The following is a 21,991-nucleotide window of genomic DNA, read 5'->3' as shown; positions in this document are numbered from 1 at the left end:
TTTTGGCTGACTTTTTCCATTTTTGTCTTTTTGTAATCTTCACCCCAGTTTCCTTCTTAACTGCTCACAACATGATTCTGCTTAAATAGGTCTCTCACTAAGCTCCCACTCACTCTTCCTCACTCCACCCATACATTCAATTAGTTGCCAGACATTATCATTTTTATCTCCACAAAGTTTCTTAAATCTGTTTCTTTACCTCTACTAAAGCTGCTGCCCTACTTCAAGCCCTCATCAGCTCTTTCCTGGACTATTAGTAGGTGTCCTTGGCTCAAGTCTTCTCTCTCTAATTCCATCTTTCACACACACCCCTGCCAAAGTGATTGTGATTTCCCTAAAGTGCAAGTCTGAACCTAACACTTTGCTACGTGGTTCCCAACAACTTCTAGGATCAAATATTAATTCATCATGTTTGATATTTAAAGTCCTTTAATCCATCAGTCAATCAAATGTGTTTTAAAGCATCCAGGCATGGTGCTAGGACACTAGAGCCACAAAGACAAAAAAAGGAAATCAATCCCTGCCTTAAAGGAACTTGGATTCTTTTGGGGAAGACAACCTGAACATAAAATTATAAACAGGAGATTTACATGATGATTTTTGTTCAGGAGGGTACTAGCAATTGGGAGATCTTAAGCTAAGTTCTTAAAAGAGAATTCTGAGTGGCAAAGCTGAGAAAGAATACTTTCTAGTTTATGAGAAAGAACACTATCCACATCCAGAGAAATAACTGTGGGAGTAGAAAAGCAGAAGAAAAACATCATTGATCACATGGTTCTATGGGGATATGATTGGAATTTTGGCGGTAAAAGATCATTCTACTGCAAATATGAATAATAAGGAAATAGGTTCTGAACAATGATGCATGTAAAACCCAGTGGAACTGCTTGTCAGCTCTGGGACAGAGGAGGAAAGAAGGGAGGAAAAGAGCATGAATTTTGTAACCTTGGAAAAATATTCTAAATAAATAAATAAATTTTTAAAAATTACTTTCCAGAACAAAATAGCTAGTTCCAAAAGCATGTAGATAAGAAATGGAGCATCCTTCATGAGGAAGAGTAACAGGCTAGTTTAACTAGTCTGTAGAGTGCTTGAAGGAAAATCATATTTAATAAAGCAGAAAAGGGGGGAGCAGCCAGGTGGCTCAGTGGATAAATGCCAGGCCCAGAGAGGATGGAGGTCCTAGGTTCAAATCTATCGTCAGATAACTTCCTAGCTATGTGACCCATCAAGTCACTTAACCCCTATTGTCTAGCTCCTATCACTCTTCTGCCTTGAAACCAATACACACTATTGATTCTATGATAGAATATGTGTTAAAAAAGATGCAGCACAAATACCATCTTCTACATCAAGCCTCAAATATTAGTGCCTTCCTTCCCAACTACCTTGTATGTATCTCACAAAGGATTTATTGATATTTGTGCCAGGAGTCATTTTATGTGTGCCTGCTGTGTCCTTCATTAGGACATAAACCCCTTTGGAGGAGGGATGGTTTTCTACTTTGTCCTTGGATCCACAGTGCCTCTCACAGTTCCTGGCATACTTAATAAATCTTTGTTGATTTCTATTCTTTGTATTTTCCTTAATTAATTGAGCATAACTGATGTGTCTGTAGAGTTGATTTTTCACCTGTTCACTGGCCTCTAGAAGCTAAACTAAAAGGGCATGGCTGGGCTTGAGATCTCACATGGAATTATTTTTATTTTTCTCATGCTGTAGGCTTCTCCAAATCAGGTGACTGAAGCAGTGAAGATTGCCATAGACCTGGGTTACCGCCACTTTGATTGTGCCTTTCTGTACCACAATGAAAAGGAAGTAGGAGAAGGCATCCAGCAAAAGATCAAGGAAGGCACTGTGAAAAGGGAGGACCTTTTCATTGTCAGCAAGGTAGGATTGTTTAGAGCCCTGAACATCATACCGACAAATTATTACTGTATTGGTCAGAGACTTTGTTTCTCTGCTGTGTTCACTCTGCCAAGGACCATGACTCAACAAATTAGGCCAAGTCTAATATAAATTGAAGAAAGCTATCTAGAAATTTTCATGAAAAGTGAAACGATGACCTTCTAGCAATGGCTATCAAATATTTTACTTCTCTAATATCTAATCTAATATCTAATAAAAATCTAATAATAATAATATCTAATAATCTAATATCTAATAAAAAGTGAAATAACCTGGAGAAAGTTCTTCTATGCTATTTATCTCACAGGCACTTCATGGGAGGCTATTGACTTGAATTATTGAATTACATATACAAATATACATGGTCAATTCTTACTTATCTGTAGGTAGTTGATCTATTTTATAGACTATGTAAAATATTTTATACTAGATTGTCTTTTTCCTTGATCCTGTGGTTCTTTCCAGACTGGTGGTTTCTTCCATCATGTAATATAGGTAGAGGAAATGCAAGTCATTTAAATATCAGCACAACAAACTTAGGAAAGAAAATTTCCAGCTCTTGCCTCTTCAGATCATATAACATGGTTTGGGATTGGGTAAAAATGACATGAATGATCCCACTGTGTAGATATTGCTATGAATAAATGGATATAAATGGATATAATCATCCCTGACAATAAGGAAGAGCATTCAATAAACAAGCATTTTTGTTTTAGATCTTTACAATTTCCTTTATTTCTCTTAAATTTTCAGTCACATTAACATCATTATTACAAAATTCTTCATTGTGATACTTATAGAAAAAAAGTTAGTTCTAAGTACAAAGGCATCTTTTCTGCCAAGTGATCTTATTAACACTAACAAAATCCTTGAATTTCAAAGAAAATGTCACTGAATCCAGTGACTAAAAAAACCATATATATTCTAGAAATAGCAGCCAAAAGAAAAATAAGACAATTATAATTAAAATTTCTGAGACATGAAGTTCATTTCTGATCAGAATAATAAAGAAAAGGGGAAGCTAGGTAGCTTAGTGAATTGATAGCCAAGCCTAGAGACAGGAGGTCCTGGTTTTAAATCTGACCTCAGACACTTCATAGCTGTGTGACCCTGGGCAAGTCACTTAAGCCCCATTGCCTAACCCTTACTATTCTTCTGCCTTAAAACCAATGCATTAGAGTCACAAAATGTAAAATAAATAATTTTGACTACATCAAATTAAAAAGCTTTTGTACAAACAAAACCAATGAAACCAAAATCAGAAGGGAAATAACAAACTAGGAACAACCTTCATAACAAAAACCTCTGACAAAGGTCTAATTACTCAAATTTATAAAGAGCTAAACCAGTTGTCCAAAAAATCAAACCATTCTCCAATTAATTAATGGGCAAAGGACATGAATAGGCAATTTTCAGTTAAAGAAATCAAAACTATTAATAAGCAAATGAAAAAGTGTTCTTAAATCTGTTATTATCAGAGAAATGCAAATCCAAGACAATTCCAAAGGACTCACAAAATAAAATACTATCCAACTCCAGAGAAAGAACTGATGAAGTCTGAATGCATCTAGATGGAAGCAATTTTGTAAAATTTTTTCTAGAGGTTTGTTGTTTTTTTTTTTTGTGGGGGGGGGGCAATTGTTTTCTCTTCAATAAAACTATTATGGAAATTTTTGCATTGTTACACATGTATAATCTTTATCAAATTGCCTTCTCAAGGATGGGGGAGAGAAGAGAGGAATATGGAACTCAAAATTTATTTTTAGAATGTTAAAATTTTTGTTTACATGATAGATCTTATGCAAAACTTATGCAAAACTTCATATGAAGAGGGAACTCAAAAGGAATTTCTATTTTGCCACTGAAATGTTCTTGACTTCACAGTTTCTCTTGAACTGGTGGTAACTCAGTTGGCTTAACAGAATTATGGAAAGCTTCAAACATAGCAAAACTTTTGGCACTGAGTTGTGGGTTCACTAATCCTTCCATTGTTAATAAAACTCCCAGGTGTCATACAAAAGCTTTCCTAGATATAACCACTAGAGAGCATTTCCCCAGCATAATATACTTTATTGATCTTTTTGATTCTGATGTCCAGAGTGATTCCCATAGTTAAGCAACAGAAACAAAGGGGGCCTCTTCCTACTACTCCAGACTGGAATCTTCCATTACCCCATCCCACCTATCTCCTCATTCTCTTCCCTTCTTTCCAGCAGCTAGGTAGTCATGTCAAGAAGCATTTCTTTTTGGGCAGAACCAATAGAATTAAAATGACAACCCTGCCTATACTAATCTACTTGTTCAATGCCATCCCAATTAAATTACCAAAAAATTATCTTGCTGAACTAGGATCTATATCTATCTATCCATTCATTTGTTTATTTATTTATTCATTTATTTATTTGTTCATTCATTTATTCATTCATTCATCCATCCATCCATTTATTTATTTGTCTGGTTTTTATTTATTTATTTATTTATTTATTTATTGATTGATTGATTTATGCATGCCCTTGCCTTCCTTCTTGGAGTCAATACTGTGTATTGGTACCTAGGCAGAAGAGTGGTAAGGGTTAGGCAATGGCGGTAAAGTCACTTGCCCAGGATCACACAGCTGGGAAGTGTCTGAGGCCAGATTTGAACCCAGGACCTCCCATCTCTAGGCCTGGCTCTCAATCCACTAAACTACTCAGCTTCCCCAATACCAGATTTTAAACTGTATAATAAAGAAGTAATTATCAAAACTATTCGGTAGTGGCTGAAAAATAGAAAAGTAGATCAATGGAACAGAACAGACTTACAACAAATAGTAGTAACATACTATAATAATCTTAGGTTTGACAAAAGTAAAGATTCAGACTTTTGGGTCTAAGAATTCAGTATTTGGTAAAAATTGGTGGGAAAACTAGAAATCAGTCTGGCAGAATCTAGGTATAAACCAATTATCTTATACCATTTACTATGATAAGATCAAAATGGATACGTGATCTAGACATAAAGGGAGATATCCTAAGCAAATTAGAACAGGGAACATTACCTATCAGATTTATTGCTTGAAGAAGAATTATGAATAAACAAGAGAAAGAAAACATTGTGAGATGTAAAATGTATCAATTTTATTACATTAAGCCAAAAAGGCTTTGCACAAATAAAACTAAGGTAGTCAAGATTAAAAGGAAAGCAGAAAATTGGGGTAAAATTTTATAGACAGTTTCTCAGATAGAGGCCTCATATCTAAAATATGTAGAGAACTGTTGAATTTGTGAGACTGTGAGCCATTTCCCAACTGATAAATGGTCAAAGGATATGAATAGACAGTTTTTGGATGAAGAAATCCAAAATGGAGACATACACCGTTGGTATAACTGTGGAACTGTGAACTGATCAAGCTATTTTGGAAAGCAATCTGGAATTATGCCTAAAGAGTTATAAACTATCTATACCCCTTGACTCAATAATATTAGGTTTATTTCCTCTGGGAAAAAGGAAAAGAACCTATACTTTCTTTTTAAAGCCTTACCTTTTGTCATAGTATCAAATCTAACACAGAAGAGTAACAAGGGGTAGGTAACTGGGGTTAAGTGACCTTCCCAGGGTCACACAGCTAGGAAGTGTCTGAGATCTGATTTGAACACAGACCTCCTATCTCCAGGGGTGGCTCTCTATCCCCTCTTCTACCTAGATATCCCAAGAACCTACCTCTATGTTCTAAAATATTTATAGCAGTTCTCTTTGTGCTGGCAAAGAATTGGAAATTAAGGGGATGCCTATTAATTGGAAAATGGTTAAGTTTTAGCATGTTATTGTGATGGAATACCATTGATCCATAAAAAATGCTGAGCAGGTTATTTTTAAGAAAATATGGAAAAATCTACATAAAATTATGAAGAATGAAATGAGCAGGACCAAGAGAAACTTATATACAACAACACAAATATTGTAATAGAATAACTTATGTATGCCCACCTCTAGGGAAAGAACTGATACATTAGAAACAAGCAAGCCATAGTTTTATATATACTTTTTTTTTTTTGGTCAATGATTCCTTCTTTAGTACAGGAAGGTGAAAGAGGGAGAAACATGAGAACTTTAATGTAATAAACAAAAAGAGTATAGCAAAAACAAAAGAAAACCCCAAGCGTTTATTAAGAACACAGTAGTGTTCCAAGCACTTAGGTAGGTTCTAAGGATTGTAACAAGAGAATCACTTTAAAAGACTGATATATATTAATTTAAGGTCGCCAAGGAATCAGCTATGTAATTCCTAAATGAAAAACTCAAGTCAGCCGTCAGCCTTTTTTGGAGTTTAATTACAATAGGAGTAAGAAAGGAATTAGAGAGAGAGAGAGAGAGAGAGAGAGAGAGAGAGAGAGAAAGGGGAGAGAAGGGAATAGGGCTTAAATACCCCCTCTGTTTAGGCTGGGCCAAAAGGCCCAAGCCCTTAGATAGCTGGAGCAAAGAAAAGAGACCAGTCCCTATTACTCACGTGTCCAAAATGGAGAAACAGTCTCAGAGGCCCCCACCTTCAGCTTCCTTCAGAACAAGCTTCCTCAGAGCCCAGGAACCACACCGACCACAAAATCAACCACCACCTCGAGTCTCCAGACCCTCCTATCTTTAAGGAAACCATCCAAGTTGCCTCCCCTCAGTCCTCACATCTACCAATCACTCTTCATCAATTTCCCTGTCAATGGAGGCTCTCGCTTAACCCAGGACCGCCCAGAGGTTTCTGGCTTTTGCACATGTCTGTTGAAGGTCATATTTTTCAAATGATTAAATCTTTACTCCTTTGTTACAGCCCTTTCTAAATCCTGTTAACTTGAGTATGGTAGAGATTGGAATAATTAAATTTTGATCTAGGCTGCAGCCCTTACTCAATCCTATTAGGACTGAATAGGGTGGAGATTTATTCCAAGTATCTCCATTGTATCAATTCTAAAATCAATCAAGACTCAAAGAAATTCCTGTTCTATGCTTAAGCATAGGTCAAAGTCCTTTCCATTGTTCAGCAAAGGGTTTCTGTCCTAAAGTAATCTTAAGAAGGGAAGAGAAGGAACCTCCCATGCCAATGGAGTTCCCATTCCAATAGACTATCAGTAAGAAATTTTCCAAGTATGAAATATCCCAATGGTGAAATTTTCAACAATTATAAGTCTAAGGAAATTTGAGGTTTACAGGATACGAAGTTAAAAAGTAAAATAATCCTTTATCTCCAGGAGATTACAACCCATTAATGAACAAATTAATGAATCAGGGTTCCATTTTGGATTATTTGTTAGTTTACTGGTGGAAACACTATCAAATTGTTGGTTGAGTCTTCTTTCAAATGAAAATTTAATTTATAAAATTACAATTTACTGGGGAAAATTTAAACACATTTAATTTGCTTATGGACTCTAATGGCTTCAACGAAACAAGATGATAAATTTCTTGTGAGTATGAATGGTTTCATTTTTCCTTTGAATCTATCCCAAACAGTGACTGGCACATAGTAGACATATAATAAATGTTCGATTGATTGAAGTAAGTTAAGTTGGAAATGTACTTCTTTTTAAAGTCACAGTTTTTATGTGTTTATATGTTTTAAATGCCCAATTTTTTTAAACCTTCCTATGAATCACCCTTTGACCCTAACATCACTACCACTGGATTTTTAAAAAGTGGGATAGTGCTTGCTGTGTTTTTTAAAAAAATTAATGTTTGTAACATTTAAAATAGTAGCTATTCAGTTAACTCCTCCCTCCTTCCTCTCCCCCATTAGAGAAGGCATTATTGAACAAAAAGATATCTACATATATAAAACTATGTCTTACTTATTTCTATTTATCAGTTCTTTGAAGGCAAGTATTAATTTTTATATTTGTCCCCTGTTTGCTAATTAACTTGCAGAAATCTCTTTGAATCATGGAACTTGTGTTAAATAACGTACTTCACCTCTGTCTGGGAGAGTCCAACGTGATAACTTAGCATGTTTATATGATGGTAGCTCTTTTACTCTCCCTCTCTATAGCTGTGGAATACCTTCCACCAGAAGGACTTGGTGAGGAGCGCTTGCCAAAATAGCCTGAAGGATCTACAGCTGAACTATTTGGACCTTTACCTCATTCACTGGCCTATGGGTTTTAAGGTACAGTATGGTAATTATCATTCAAACTTAGTCTCTTTTCTACCTCTAAGTATAGGGGGCGGCTGTTACTCAGATTTACAACCTTAGAGTCTATTTCAGAGGAAGCTGATGAAATCTTGTCTTTTCCCTGTTCTCCTTCCCCTGATTTATTTGAATTTCATTATAGAAAGTAGGCTTCTTGATTCCAAGGCAATTTTTTTTCTTTTTGGCTTTCTATTCCTAGCATCTAGAACAATATCTTGCAAATCATATGTACTAAATACATTTTTGTTGAACTAAATTCAGTGGGACCACTACGTTTTATTCCCAATTTTGTCATCAATTATCTAGATCCCCTCCTTTAACCTCTACAGAGCTGTTTCATCTCAGGAAGGATGGGGTTTAGATTAAATGATTTCAAAGATATCTTCCATCTCTAACATTCATGATTTTAACCTCCTAAGGTATGCAAAGCTTAGTTTCGTCATAGAGCTTCTGTGGTTAGAAGCCAACAATAGGCAGTAGAAATGCCTTCCCCCCTGGGAATAGCTGCTGGGGATTTGCAGAGCAATTTTCTGATGACATATATTTTCTCTGCTTTGTTTCTTTTGTACTATTATATCTAGAGCTTTTAAACATGTTCTGAAGTTGTTGGGACAGAATCTCAGAGAGTGGCTATTAGAAATAATAGCCTAAAGTGAATCAGAAAGTTCTTTTTCAGAACCAGAATGCTAACAGCCAGCTCCTAGGAGGGTTCCAAGAATGCGGTTACCTGGGGAGAGGATCAAAGCAGACACAACACAACACACAGTCTTCAGTGCTCCTGCAAAAGACAGCCCATATTAGGGAATATGAACAATACAGCCATATGATTCCTATTTCACATTGTAGGAAGGGAATTTCATTCTCCATTATGTTGCTTTGTTTGATGTCATCAGTTGGTGACCTGGAGGTCCTTTACCATTGAGATGTGCAAGTACAGAGAAACTCTCAGAGAAAGGAAGTTGAAACCAATGAGATGGGAAACTGATCACACAAACACACAGGCAAATTAAGAAACTATGATTGGTTCCTGAGATGTGACATGGGAGAACTAGTGGGTAGAGAAAATTGCTTATAAGGCAAGACCAAGGCTCTCTCATGCACTTGTCTGTCTGGAGCTTGGAACCTGAAGGAACCCCTGTCAGTAGTGAGCTTCAATGCATCAAATGGCAAATAGGGTAGTAAGCTAAGCTACTCTCTTATCTTTTTCTTACATTTCCCTCTCTTTACTATCACTACTTTGATGTAATAAAGCTACTAGCAGTCTTATGATTTAATTTTCACTATTACAAGACATTTACCAGCATCTGGATGTTTTACCTTTTTTTTTTCTGTAAAATCTTCAGACTTGGAATTGATCCTGAGTATTAGTTCTGAGGCAGAAGAGCAGCAAGGGAGTGGCAATAGGGGTTAGGTGACTTTCCTAGAGTCACACAGCTAGGAAGTATCTAAGGTCAGATTTAAACCCAAGATTTCCTATCTCCTGGCTGTCTATCCACTGAGCCACCTAGCTGTCCTAGGGGATCATTTACCTTTTCAAATAATTTAACATGCCCCAAACCTTCTTGGTTGTGACCAGCTTAATAATTATTTCCAGCAAGCACTTTTCTCCTTCCTTAAATTTCTTTATTACACACTGCCTCTGAACTTCCCGAATGGCTATGAATTAAGAGTTATTTCCAGACAGTGATGTTGATTAACTGAGTGACTTCTAGCTCCACTACTACCCCATTTTTGGTGCTATTACTTTGGAAAATGACCCTATGTGACAGGCATTTTGACCACCATCTTGAATTATATGTTCTGTTAGGTATATCTAGGATATCAACCCATATCCCTTCCCCCTTCTCTATAATTGGTCTTCAGCCTACTGAACTGACATATATCATACTTTTGAATCTTCTGCCAGCCTGGTTTCCTTGCTCTGTTCCACCTTGTCAGTTAAATTCTATAACCACTCAACAAACATTTATTATACATCTTAAAATTCCTACTCCAATGCTTCATGTGATATAGGGGTGATTCTAGCTTCTTAAAGGTGATGCCAGCTTAATGTAAGGTACTATTGAGATGAAAAGATTTTGGACCAGCTAGGTGACTCAGGTCAGACCTAGAGATGGGAAGACCTGGGTTCAAATCAGACCTCAGGGACTTCCTAGTGGTATGACCTTGGACAAATCACTCAACCATAATTGGCTAGCCCTTACTGCTCTTCTTTAGTGGAACCAATATTTAGTATCAATTCTAAAGCAGAAAGTAAGAGACTAAAAAAAAAGATGAAAATGACTTGGTGAGAAATAATTGGAACACTATTCTGAGTAGTCCCTGCCCATCCTAAATCAGATTCTGTCCCTGTGTTAATTTTCTATCAACATTACCCAGTTTTACATATTAATAGACTTTAACATATATTTAGTCAGTTAAAGATAATTAACTAGGCTTAAATCAGCATATAATCTGGAGTAATTAGGTTAGGTTTATAGTTGTCTAGAATGTTCTTTTATATTAAACTTTAACTTGTTTAACATGTAGAAATAAGTCTCCACCCATGATAGAGATGTCATAAATTTCAGTGGAAAGTTTCCAAGATATATTAAAGTCCCTTTTCACCCTTTGTGATCCTTTCTGTTACTCATCTGGGATAGCCTAGACCAGAGCTGGACGCAGGGCCCAGCACCCTGACCTAGATCACCTTGAATGCCTAATAGTCATTCTAAAGGTTTGCAATTAACTAATGAAATTACACCCTTTGTACTACACTGTGTGGACCATCTGGGATTCAAAGCCTATGATATGGGCCTTGAAAGATATAAAATCTATACTCTGGTATAAATTTGGGTCTCAAACAATGAAGAACGTCTAGGATCCTATTTGTTAAAGAGGGCCAGGTTCCTTTAATAGTTACTGGTTTAGAGTTCTGCCTTGGTTTTTTTTTAAATTGTAGATTGCACAAATTTTTGGTGTTATACCTTGTGTATGATCCTGGTAATAGATGTCTTCTGTCTTCTTAAAACATGTATTTTAAGATATTTTCAGGCATCTCCTAATATTTGTTAAACTCGCTTTTCTTAAATAGTACTGTCAGAACGCATGTAGAAAGTACTAGGTCTTAGGATCATAAATTCATAGATATAAAGTTGGGAGAATCCTCAGAGATTAGATAGACCAACAAAATTTAGCAAATGACTAAACAAAGTAAGGAGATCTAGTTATTTGCCGAAGGTCTCATAGATAGTAAATATCAGAAGTGGGTAAGGATTAGGAGATAAAGGACAAGAAAATGAAAGATCGTACGGCCATAAATAATGTTTTCATCACTGCTGCTGGGGGAAGGTGAGAACTGTAGAAAAGAAACAGTTAAGGGAAATGAATAGCTAAATAAGAAGATTGGTGCCTGAGACCAAGAGTTGGATTTATGGTTTGCAATAGAGAAATGATGAGCTCTTGAGCAGGGACTGGTGTTTAATAAGGGATAGAAAGAATTCATTTGCTTGTAGCCTTGCAAGTTTAATCGAAAGAACTTTAAATAGAAAAGGAAGAATAAAATCACTTATATCTGCCAAGCATACAGATTACCTACAATTCAGGAAGAAGAGCAATAGAGTCCCAGAAATTCACAGGAAACAAAAGCCAAAAAAGGAGTTAGTAATAAAAATCATGACCTCCAAATTTCATGTAAAAAATTATGCTGTCAATTATGCCTTACCAAATCCAGTCTTGTTTTACTTCCATCTTCCTCTTCTTCCTCTGCTTCTGTTTACTACTGAATAGACCTGAAGGAAGTAACACAACACAACTGACCTGTCCTGGGTTTATGTTATCTAACCTTAACTTTGTAGCAATCTTTTTACTCCTCCCTGAACCATTCTTTATTGCACTTCCACTGAAATAATTTGAGACCTTTTCTTTCCTCTAACCACTTACATTTTCCCTTTCTCTTCATGATCTCAGCTGAGGACCTTGTTTCATACTTTCCTTAAAAAAAAAAAATAAGCTACTCACTGTGAGCTCTCTCTTCTCTATTTTCAACATCTCAAAGCTCTTTCTTTATTCCAGTCTCTGAAGTTGGGAGAATTTTCTCCTTGACATAATCCTTTGTGCTACCTGTTCCTTTGTCCTCAACTTTGCTCTCACTCTTGTCTTCTCAGCATATTTCCTTCTCAGTCATCCTGACTCTCTAGCTTCAATCTCTCCCCATTTACTAATTTCCTCCTTGCTAACTACAAACATATCTAGGTCTCACCATCTTTAAAAAATGTTGACTAGAGGCAACCAGGTAGCAGAGTATGTAGAAAGCCAGGCCTGGGGTCAAGAGGATCTAGGTTCATATATGGCATCAGATATTTCCTATCTGTGTGACCTTGGGCACTTATCCCTATTTGCCTAACCCATGCTGCTCTTCTGCCTTGGAACCAATACACAATATTGATTCTAAGGCATAAAGTAAGGGTTTAAAAAGAAAAAAGAAAGCGAAGGAGAGAAAATCTTTGTTCTGCTCAATAAGGATCACAAAAAGAGAGCTATATTAAGCTAATTTCCTTATCTTAACAGGCAGGAGATGATGATTTACCCAAAGACGAGAATGGGATGGCCATTGCCAGTGACACAGACTACTTGGACACATGGGAGGTAAACCTAGACTCTTACAGATGAAAATTGCTTACATTCCACTTTTGGTTTAGGAAGTTGTATGGTCTTCATCAACATTGACTGCCTTGGAATCTACCAGAGGTGGAGCTAAGATAGCAAATTAGCAGTACAAACAGCTGGAACTGCTCTGGGAATCCTCTCAAACCAACTTAAAATAACACTTCAAAATAAATACTGGAGTCACAGAACCAACAAGGGGATGGAGAAAAATAACTCTCCTGCAGAAAACCATTTCAAAGGTAGGCAGAGATGGTTTATTTCACTGGACTGAGGAGAGCTGAAAGTAAAACCCACCACTGAGGAGTACAAGCCTTCTATCCCCTGCCTACTCTTCAAGGTTCTGAACCTGGGCACAAGCCAATTTCAAGACCCCCAAGAACCTACCTAATCCAACAGCAAAGCATTTTGCACCCACCCTTTGAAGTTCCAAACCCTAGCACAAGCCTATAGTGAGCCCCCAAGCCTTGGTGCAAAGCAATCCATATAATATCTTATTAGTTAAAGCCCAAGAGGAGGTCTAGTGCCCTTGTCCAAGCCTTCAGTGAGGCCCAAGTTCCATTGTATGGCAGTCTACAGGGCACCTAGCTGGAACAAGCACAGAGTGAGGCTCTAAGCCTCGGCCAAAGCCAACAATGAAGGCCTAGACTCCCACAGCAACTTGTAAGGGCCAGAATGTAAGGTGTTAATATAATAGGTTGGAACTGGATTATTTAAGAGTAGGGTTGCCAAGAATTTTAATCAATTCCAAAATGATTTTTTAGCAATTTATTTATAAAATGTAGAAAGAGTGAAAGTAAGAAAATCAGAGAGAGGATAGGGTATGATATCTAATCTACACACTTAAGTATTTTGCTCTGACCCCTTGCTCAACCCAGGCAGGGATAATTAGTCCTTAGCCAAAGGGATCTCAGTCTTGAGCCGAGGACCTGGGGATGCACAAAGACTCTCAAAAGGGGAGGCCTCACCTGAGCCTAGTCCCTTCAGAAAATCCAGGAAAGGAGTCAGCCTTTTTCACTCACTTCACATGGTAGTTCTAAGGGAAAAGTCCAAGAGGAATCTGAGGTCTCAAGCTGGAACTCCTTCCGGATCAAGTTCAAGGCGAAAGACCTCTTCACAGGAAGTTCTTGGCATTTTTAAAGACCATTCCTTTTCGTCACTTCCTCCCATTTTACATGTACCAATTATAGCTAAAGTTTTGATTAGGATTGTCCAGGGGACAGTCAGTCGATTCTGATTTGTCACCCACTATTGCACACGTGGGTCACAGACCTTCCCCACTCAAGTGTAAGTGGGGTGTATATACTTACAGATGGGAGAGTTAATACCATCTTCACAAACTCCAGGTTAAGGCAGGCTATGCGTGGCTGGTGCTAGCTTCAGGGGAGGCTCAGAGCCCTGACCAAGCCTACACTGAAGTCCCAAGCCCTGGGCCAAGCAGTCCGCACAAGTGTGCTCTGAGCCCTGCAAGCCATCAGCAATTCCTAAAGGAGTTTGAATTAGCAGTGGGAGGTGGCTTTCAAAGTTCTCAGCCCACAGGCCATCATACCACCTTGGAAGAACTGAAACCTTCAGAAAACTAAAACTAAAGTTGAAGGTAACAGCAAGGAAAAACTGAAGTTTAAAAGAATGTCCCCTCTACCCTGAGAAACAGAGCCCACTTTTAAGACAAAAGTAACAATTTTTTAAAAAGCCTGAGAAAATGAGCAAATAGCCAGAAAAGCACCAACCAAAAAACAAATGAACAAAAATCCATGTAACCATAGAAAATTTTTATGATGACAAAGAAGAGCAAGACAGACTTAAAAGGGAGACAACGAGATCAAAGCAGCTATAGGGAGAAAAAAATAGGGAAAAGAAATTAAAGTAATGCCAAAAGAAAAAAATAATAATAAATAACAATATTAATACAAACAAAAATAACTAATAAAAAAACCAGAATTGGCCAAATGGAAAAGAGGCACAAAAATCCAATGAAGAAAAGAGTTTCTTTAAAAGTAGAATTGGAGGGAGAGGGAGCAGTTGGGTGACTCAGTGGGTTGAGAGCCAGGCCTAAGATGGGATGCCCTACGTTCAAATCTGACCTCAGACACTTCCTAGTCGTTTGACCCTGGGCAAGTCACTTAACCCCCATTGCCTAGCCCTTACCACTCGTCTGCCTTGGAACCAATACAAAAGATTGATTCTAAAATGGAAGGCAAGGGTGTAAAAAAGAAAAAGAAAAAAAGTAGAATTAGTCAAATGGAAATAGATGTGCAAAAATCCAACAACAAAAAAGACCTCCATTAAATGAATTGAACAAATGGAAAAGGAAGTTCAAGGAAGAAAATTATTCTTTAAAAATTAGAATTGGTCAAATAGAAACTAATGACTTAATGAGAAATCAAGTAAAAATAAAACAATATCAAAAGAATGGAAAAATAAAAGAAAATCTGAAGTATCTCATTAAAAAAACAAGTGACCTAGAAAATAGATCCAAGAAAGATAATCTAAGAATTACTAGACTACTTGAAAATGATGATTTTAAAAAAACCTAGATATCATATTATAAGAAATCATCAAAGAAAACTACCCTGGAACAAGAGGGTAAAATAGAAATTGAAAGAATTCACTCATCATCTGTCTACTGCAATAAATCCCCAATGACAACTCTCAGGAATATTATAGCCAAATTCAAGAGCTCATAGACCAAGAAGAAAATACTGCTATTAGCCAGAAAGAAAGAATTCAAATATGGATCCACAATCAGAATTACACAGGATTTAGCAACTTCTACATAAAAAGATCGGAAGACTTGGTAATATTCTAGAAGGCAAAAGAACTAGATTTCCAACCAAGAATCACCTATTCATCAAAACTGACTATATTCTTCCATTGGAAAAAAAATGGTTATTTAATAAAATAAAGGTTTCCAAGCATTCTTGATGAAAAGACTAGACCTAAATAGAAAACTTGATGTGAATACAAGATTCAAGAGAAGTATTAAAAGGTAAATAAGCAAAAGAATATTTAAAGAATTCAATATAGTTAAAATGTTTATATTTCTACACAAAAAGATGATATTTATAATTCAAATTTCTTTATCATTAACAGAATAGTTGGAAGGAGTATGTAGAGACTGAGAACATGAGTAAGGTGGTTAGGATTACATAATATATTTTAAAAATCAAAGGTTGTAAAAGGGGATTGCACTGAGAGAAAAGGGAAGAGAGAGGTAAAATGGGGTGAATTATATCGCCTAAAAAGGCACAAAAAAACCTCTATTGCAATGTAGGGGAGAATGAGGATGGTGATGCCTAGTGCTTAAACCTCATTCTTATCAAAATTGGCTCAAGGGGGAAATAACAACCATACTCATGAAGGTATAGAGTCCTGTATTCCCTTATAGAGATGCAAGAAGGGAGTTGAGTGGGGAGGGGGATAATATAAGAAGGGAGGACTTGTCAGGGATTAAAAGCAAAGCACTTGTGAGGAGGGACAGAGTGAAAGGAAATAGAAAGTATAGGATAAGGATATAAGAGGGGAATACACAGATGGAAAATCATAACTATGAATGTAAATGGGATGAACTCACCCATAAAGTGGAAGCAGATAACAGAGTGGATTAAAAACCAGAATCCTATAATATGTTATTTAAAGTAAACACATTTGAGGCAGGTAGACACACATAGAGTAAAATTTAGGGGTTCAAGTAGAATCTATTGGACTTCAATTGAGATAAAAAAAGTAGGAGTAGCAATCATGATCTCAGACAAAGCTAAAGCAAAACTAGATTTAATTAAAAGAAATAAGGAAGGAAATTATATTTTTATAAAAGGCACTATAGATAATGAAGTAATATTTAACATATGCACCTGATGGTATAGCCTCCAAATTTTCAAAAGGAGAAATTAAATGAGCTTCAGGAGGAAACTACACTAGTGGGGAATGTCAACCTTCTATCAGAACTAGATAAATCTAACCAAAACATAAACAAGAAAGAATTAAAAGAAGTGAATCAAATTTTAGAAAAGTTATGATTCAGTAGATCTCTGCAGAAAATTGAATGGAGATAAAAAGTACCTTCTTTTCAGCAGTACATGTTACATACACAAAAACTGACCATGTACTAGGGTACTAAAAACTTCACAACCAAATACAGAAAACAGAACTAATAAATGCACCCATTACAGATAATAATGCAATAAAAATTACAATCAATGAGGGTTATTGGAAAGACAAATTAATTGGAAGCTAAATAAAATAATTCTTCAAAAGGGGTGGATTAAGGAACAATTATAGAAACTAAATAATTTCATTAAAGAGAATGACAGTGATGAGACAACATATCAAAATTCATGGCTATAGCCAAAGCAGTTCTTAGGGGAAATTTTCTATCTCTGTATGATTATATCAGTAAAATAGAGGAAAAGCAGATCAACAAATTGAGCATACAACTAAAAAAACTAGAAAAAGAACAAAACAAAAATTCCCAATTAAGGACTAAATTGGAAATTCTAAAAATCAAAGGATAAATTAATAAAATTGAAACTATTGAACTAATTAATAGGACTAGAAGTTGGTTTTATGGAAAAAAGAAAATAGATAAAGCATTGGTTAATTTGATTTTGGAAAAGGAAAGAAGAAAAATTATCAGTATCAAAAATGAAAAAGGTAAATTCTCCACCAATGAAGAGAAAATTAAAGTAATCATTAGGAGTTATTTTACCCAATTATATGGCAATAAATCTGAGAATTAGATTAGATGATTATTTATTTTTATTATTATATCATATATATGTTATATATAAAAACATATTAATTAGATGAATATTTACAAAAATATATATTGCCTAGATATAAAAGAAGAAATAGAATACTTAAATAATCCATACAATCAGAAATAATTGGAAAAAGAAATTGAATAAGCCATCAATGACTCCCTAAGAAAAAAAACCTCGGGGCTAAATGGATTCACAGTGAATTCTATCAAACATTTAAAGAACAATTAACCCCAATATTATATAAACTATTTGGCAAAATGGGCAAAGAAGGGGTCCTACCAAATTCTTTTTTGTGATTCAAATATGATGCTAATACCTAAGCCAGGAAGACCAAAACAGTGAATGAAAATTACAGGTCAATTTCCTTAATGAATATTGATGCAAAAATCTTAAATAAAATGCTAGCAAAGAGACTAAAGCAATATATCACAAGAATTATTTACTATGACCAGTTGGAATTTATACCAGAAATGTAAGGTTGTTTTAACATTAGGGAGACTATCAGGATAATTGGCCATTTCAATAACCAAAGTAACAGAAACCATATGATTATTTCAATAGATGCAGAAAAAGCCTTTGGCAAAATAAAACACCAAATCTTTGAAAGCATAGGAATAAATAGGCCTTTCCTTAAAATGATAAGCATATACAAATGATATACATATACAATGATAAAATGATAAGCAGTATCTACATATACAAACTATCAGCAAGTATCATTTGCAATGGAGATAAGTTAGAAGCCTTCCCAAGATCAGGAGTGAAGCAAGGATGCCCACTATCACTACTGTTATTTAATATCATACTAGAAATATTAGTTTTAGCAATGAGAGGAAAAAGAAATTGTAGGAAAGTAGGTAAGGAGGAAACTAAAATGTCACTTTTTGCAGATGATATGATGATATATTTAGAAAATCAACTTAAAAAATTAGTTGAAATAATTAATAACCAACAGATACCAAAATTTGTTCAGCAATTCCCCAATCAAAGGGCATCCCCTCATTTTCCAATTTTTGGCCACCACAAAGAGTGCAGCTATGAATATTCTTGTACAAGTCTTTTTCCTTATTATCTCTTTGGGGTACAAACCCAGCAGTAATATGGCTGGATCAAAGAGCAGACAGTCTTTTATCGCCCTTTGGGCATAGTTCCAAATTGCCCTCCAGAATGGTTGGATTAATTCACAACTCCACCAGCAATGAATTAGTGTCCCTAACTTCAGTAATTTAGTGTTTGATAAACCCAAAGATTCTAGCTTTGGGGATAATAACTCACTATTTGACAAAAACTGCTGGGAAAACTGGAAAACAGTATGGCAAAAACAAGGTATAAATCATTATTTCACATCCTATACCAAGATAAGGTCAAAAGGGGTATATGATTTAGACATGGAGAAGAGTTATGTTAGTATTCTTTTAGACTGCCGTTCTCACGCTTTTCGGTCTCAGGACCCCTAAACATTCTAAAATTTATTGGGGACCCAAAGAGTTTTCATTTAGTTAGTTAAATCTATCAATATTTTGGATATTAGAAATTAAATTTTATTTTTAATTAGTTAAAAATAATAAGAATTAAGTTACATGTTAAATATATTTTAATTAAAAATAGCTATATTCCAAATTAAAAATTATAAAAAGAGTGATTTTTTCATATTTTTGTAAATCTTTTAAATGCCAACTTAATAGAAGAAATTATATGCTCATATTTGCCTCTGCATTCAGTCTGTTGCATTCTGATGTTTTGGTTGAAATATATGAAGAAAATTAAGCCTCACAAAGATGAGGAGGGTTTAAGTTAAGTTAAGGCAAGTAACACCTTAGCATTTTTATGAAAATAGCTTTGACCTCTTCAATATCCTAAAAAAAAAGGTGTTCAGAACCACTAAGGATCATTTGAGAATGACTGCTTTACCCAATGAACCAAGCCTTTCCTCTTCTTTCTTGTCTTGTCTTTTTTTGTTTTTCTTTTCCTTTCTCTTCCTTTTCTCTTTTCCTTTTTTCTTTTCTCTTCTCTTCTTTTCTTTTCTTCCCTTATCTTCTATCTTAGTATTGATGCTAAGTATCAATTCCAGGGAAGAAGAAATATAGGATTGTAGTGGAAATGGAAGGATCAAGTGAGAGTGTTTTCATGATGGAGAAGACATGGGCATGTTTGTATGTAGCAGAGAATGAGCCAGAGAGTTTGAACATAGTGAAAGAGGAGGGATGATAAGGGGGGAGGCAATCTATTTGAGATGGAATAGAATGAGATCACTTGACCAAGTAGAGAGCTTGTTAACCTGGTTAAGGAGTCAGGCTGCTTCATCAGGTAATCCTAGGGCAAAGGAGAAGACAGTTGCAGAAAGCCCCTGAATAATAGGGCATGAGGAAGACAATAGAAGAGTGGGCTCAAAGTAGATGACCTAAATTTTTTTTCTATAAAATATGAGGCAAAGTTCTCATTTGAGAGAGTAGGGGGAGGGGGAGCCATGAGAGGTCTGAGGAGGGGTGAAAAGGTTTGGAATAACCATGGTAAAGAATGGGATAATAAACTGGTAAGAGAGGTAGTAGGATTGCCTATCAGCAATGAAAGCCCAATTGAAGTTGTATGATGTAAATTTGGGTAGCTAGGTGGTACAGTGGACAGGGCCTTGAGCCCAGAGTTAGGAAGACCTGAGTTAAAATCTGGCCTGATACATTAGCTGTCAGTACCCTGGGCAATTTATTTGACCCTGTCTGATTCAGTTTCGTCATCTGTAAATTGATCTGGAGAAGGGAATGGCGACCACCTCAGTTTCTTTGCCAAGAAAACCCTAAACAGGGTCATAAAGTATCAGACATAACTGAAACAATTGAACCCCAATAATATAAATTTATAATAGATCCTATCAGAATTGTTGCTTTATTTTCTCTAATATCACTCAGCAACATATGGATAGGAGCAAAGGTGGTAAATGAAGGGAGTAATTGGCAATTAACATGTCCTTTCTGGAATCATTGGCAATATTTATTTAATTACTATTGCCAGAGCAAGAGATAGAAAGCTGACTAGACTGGGGAAAGCTAAGAGAAGTATGAATCTGTGGCAAGACAGATGGCAAGATGACTGAAGTGGAAAGATAATGAAATATTTTAAGGGGTTATTACATATAATATGGCCCTTCCCTAGGGCAGAGCTGTCCAAAACAGTTAATCTACTCCAACTCCTCTTCTCCCCAGGGAAGCATGGATTTTGGGGGTCTGCTCTGATAGGAAGAATGGAGATAAAGAGGCAAGGTCATAGATTTAGCATTTATTTCCTGGGGTTAAAATGGGGATCAAATGAAGTAATATTAGTAAAATGCTTAGTAGTGCTTGGCACATTTTTTTTTTTAATAAACCCTTACCTTCTGTCTTGGAACCAATACTGTGTATTGGCTCCAAGGCAGAAGAGTGGTAAGGGCTAGGCAATGGGGGTCAAGTGACTTGCCCAGGGTCACACAGCTGGGAAGTGTCTGAGGCCAGATTTGAACCTAGGACCTCCCATCTCTAGGCCTGGCTCTCAATCCACTGAGGTACCCAGCTACCCAGCTGCCCCCGTGCTTGGTACATCTTAAGGACTTAATTACTCCTTCCCTCTCCCTCCTTCCCTCCTTCCCTTCCTTCCTTCCTTCCTTCCTTCCTTCCTTCCTTCCTTCCTTCCTTCCTTCCTTCCTTCCTTCCTTCCTTCCTTCCTTCCTTCCTTCCTTCCTTCCTTCCTTCCTTCCTTCCTTCCTTCCTTCCTTCTCTTATACGCTAAATGTACTTTCTGTTCTCTTATAGGCTATGGAGGATCTCTTGAGTGAGGGACTGGTGAAAGCTATTGGAGTTTCAAACTTCAACCACCAACAAATTGAGAGACTTCTGAACAAGCCTGGTTTACGATACAAGCCCACAAACAACCAGGTGAGTTGTTTGTTGTGAAAGAGTTGGAGAATTTGCCAATAGATACAAATGCCTTTTCAGTTTTATTCCTCCATTAGAATTAACCATTAACCCTCTGATTGCCCATGATAAATTTTTGGTCATGCTAACAGGTAGGTAGGCAAGAGCCTGTTTCCAAGGTTAGCTTTCCTGAAGTCAGGTGAGATTTTCTCTTGCAATACACATCCTGTGATGTAAAGTTCCCATGAAACAGAATCTGCTGGTTGTTTGGTTGTGAGCCAGCCTACATTTCTACAAGGGTCACCACATATTATTATTCAGTCAATAAGTCTTTATCAAACATTTACCATATGCCAGGAAATATGCTCAGGATACAAATACAATGAATGAAACAACCCCTAGTGGCAAAGAACTAGTTATAGGGTAGAATCCCAAATGTGCTGCTCCAAGTATATGGAGATTTCTTTTCCTAATCCCATGTTAAGGATGTAAGGTTTCAGGACTGCTGGATGGCTCAGTAGGTAGAGAAGCCAGATATAGAGATGGGAGGTCCTGGGTTCAAATTTGATCTCAGATACTTCCTAGCTGTGTGACCCTGGGTAGGTCATTAATCCCCATTGCCTAACCCATACTGTTCTGCCTTG

General features: G+C 36.3%; 1 protein-coding gene across 1 annotated transcript in view; it reads left to right on the top strand.

Moving 5' to 3' along the window:
• Nucleotides 1-21,991, top strand: part of AKR1E2 (aldo-keto reductase family 1 member E2) — a 42,866-nt gene that overhangs the window by 1,672 nt on the left and 19,203 nt on the right. Inside the window, exons 2-5 of the mRNA XM_001366836.3 lie at nucleotides 1,723-1,890; nucleotides 7,919-8,035; nucleotides 12,608-12,685; nucleotides 21,246-21,368. Of these exons, the coding sequence (XP_001366873.1) occupies nucleotides 1,723-1,890; nucleotides 7,919-8,035; nucleotides 12,608-12,685; nucleotides 21,246-21,368 (486 nt within the window). The remainder of the gene's footprint in view (nucleotides 1-1,722; nucleotides 1,891-7,918; nucleotides 8,036-12,607; nucleotides 12,686-21,245; nucleotides 21,369-21,991) is intronic.

Source organism: Monodelphis domestica, chromosome 5, assembly GCF_027887165.1.
Source record: "Monodelphis domestica isolate mMonDom1 chromosome 5, mMonDom1.pri, whole genome shotgun sequence".
NCBI classification, from domain to species: Eukaryota; Metazoa; Chordata; class Mammalia; order Didelphimorphia; family Didelphidae; genus Monodelphis; species Monodelphis domestica.
Note: the sequence above shows the minus strand (reverse complement) of the source record. Positions and strands in the feature narration are given on the sequence as shown.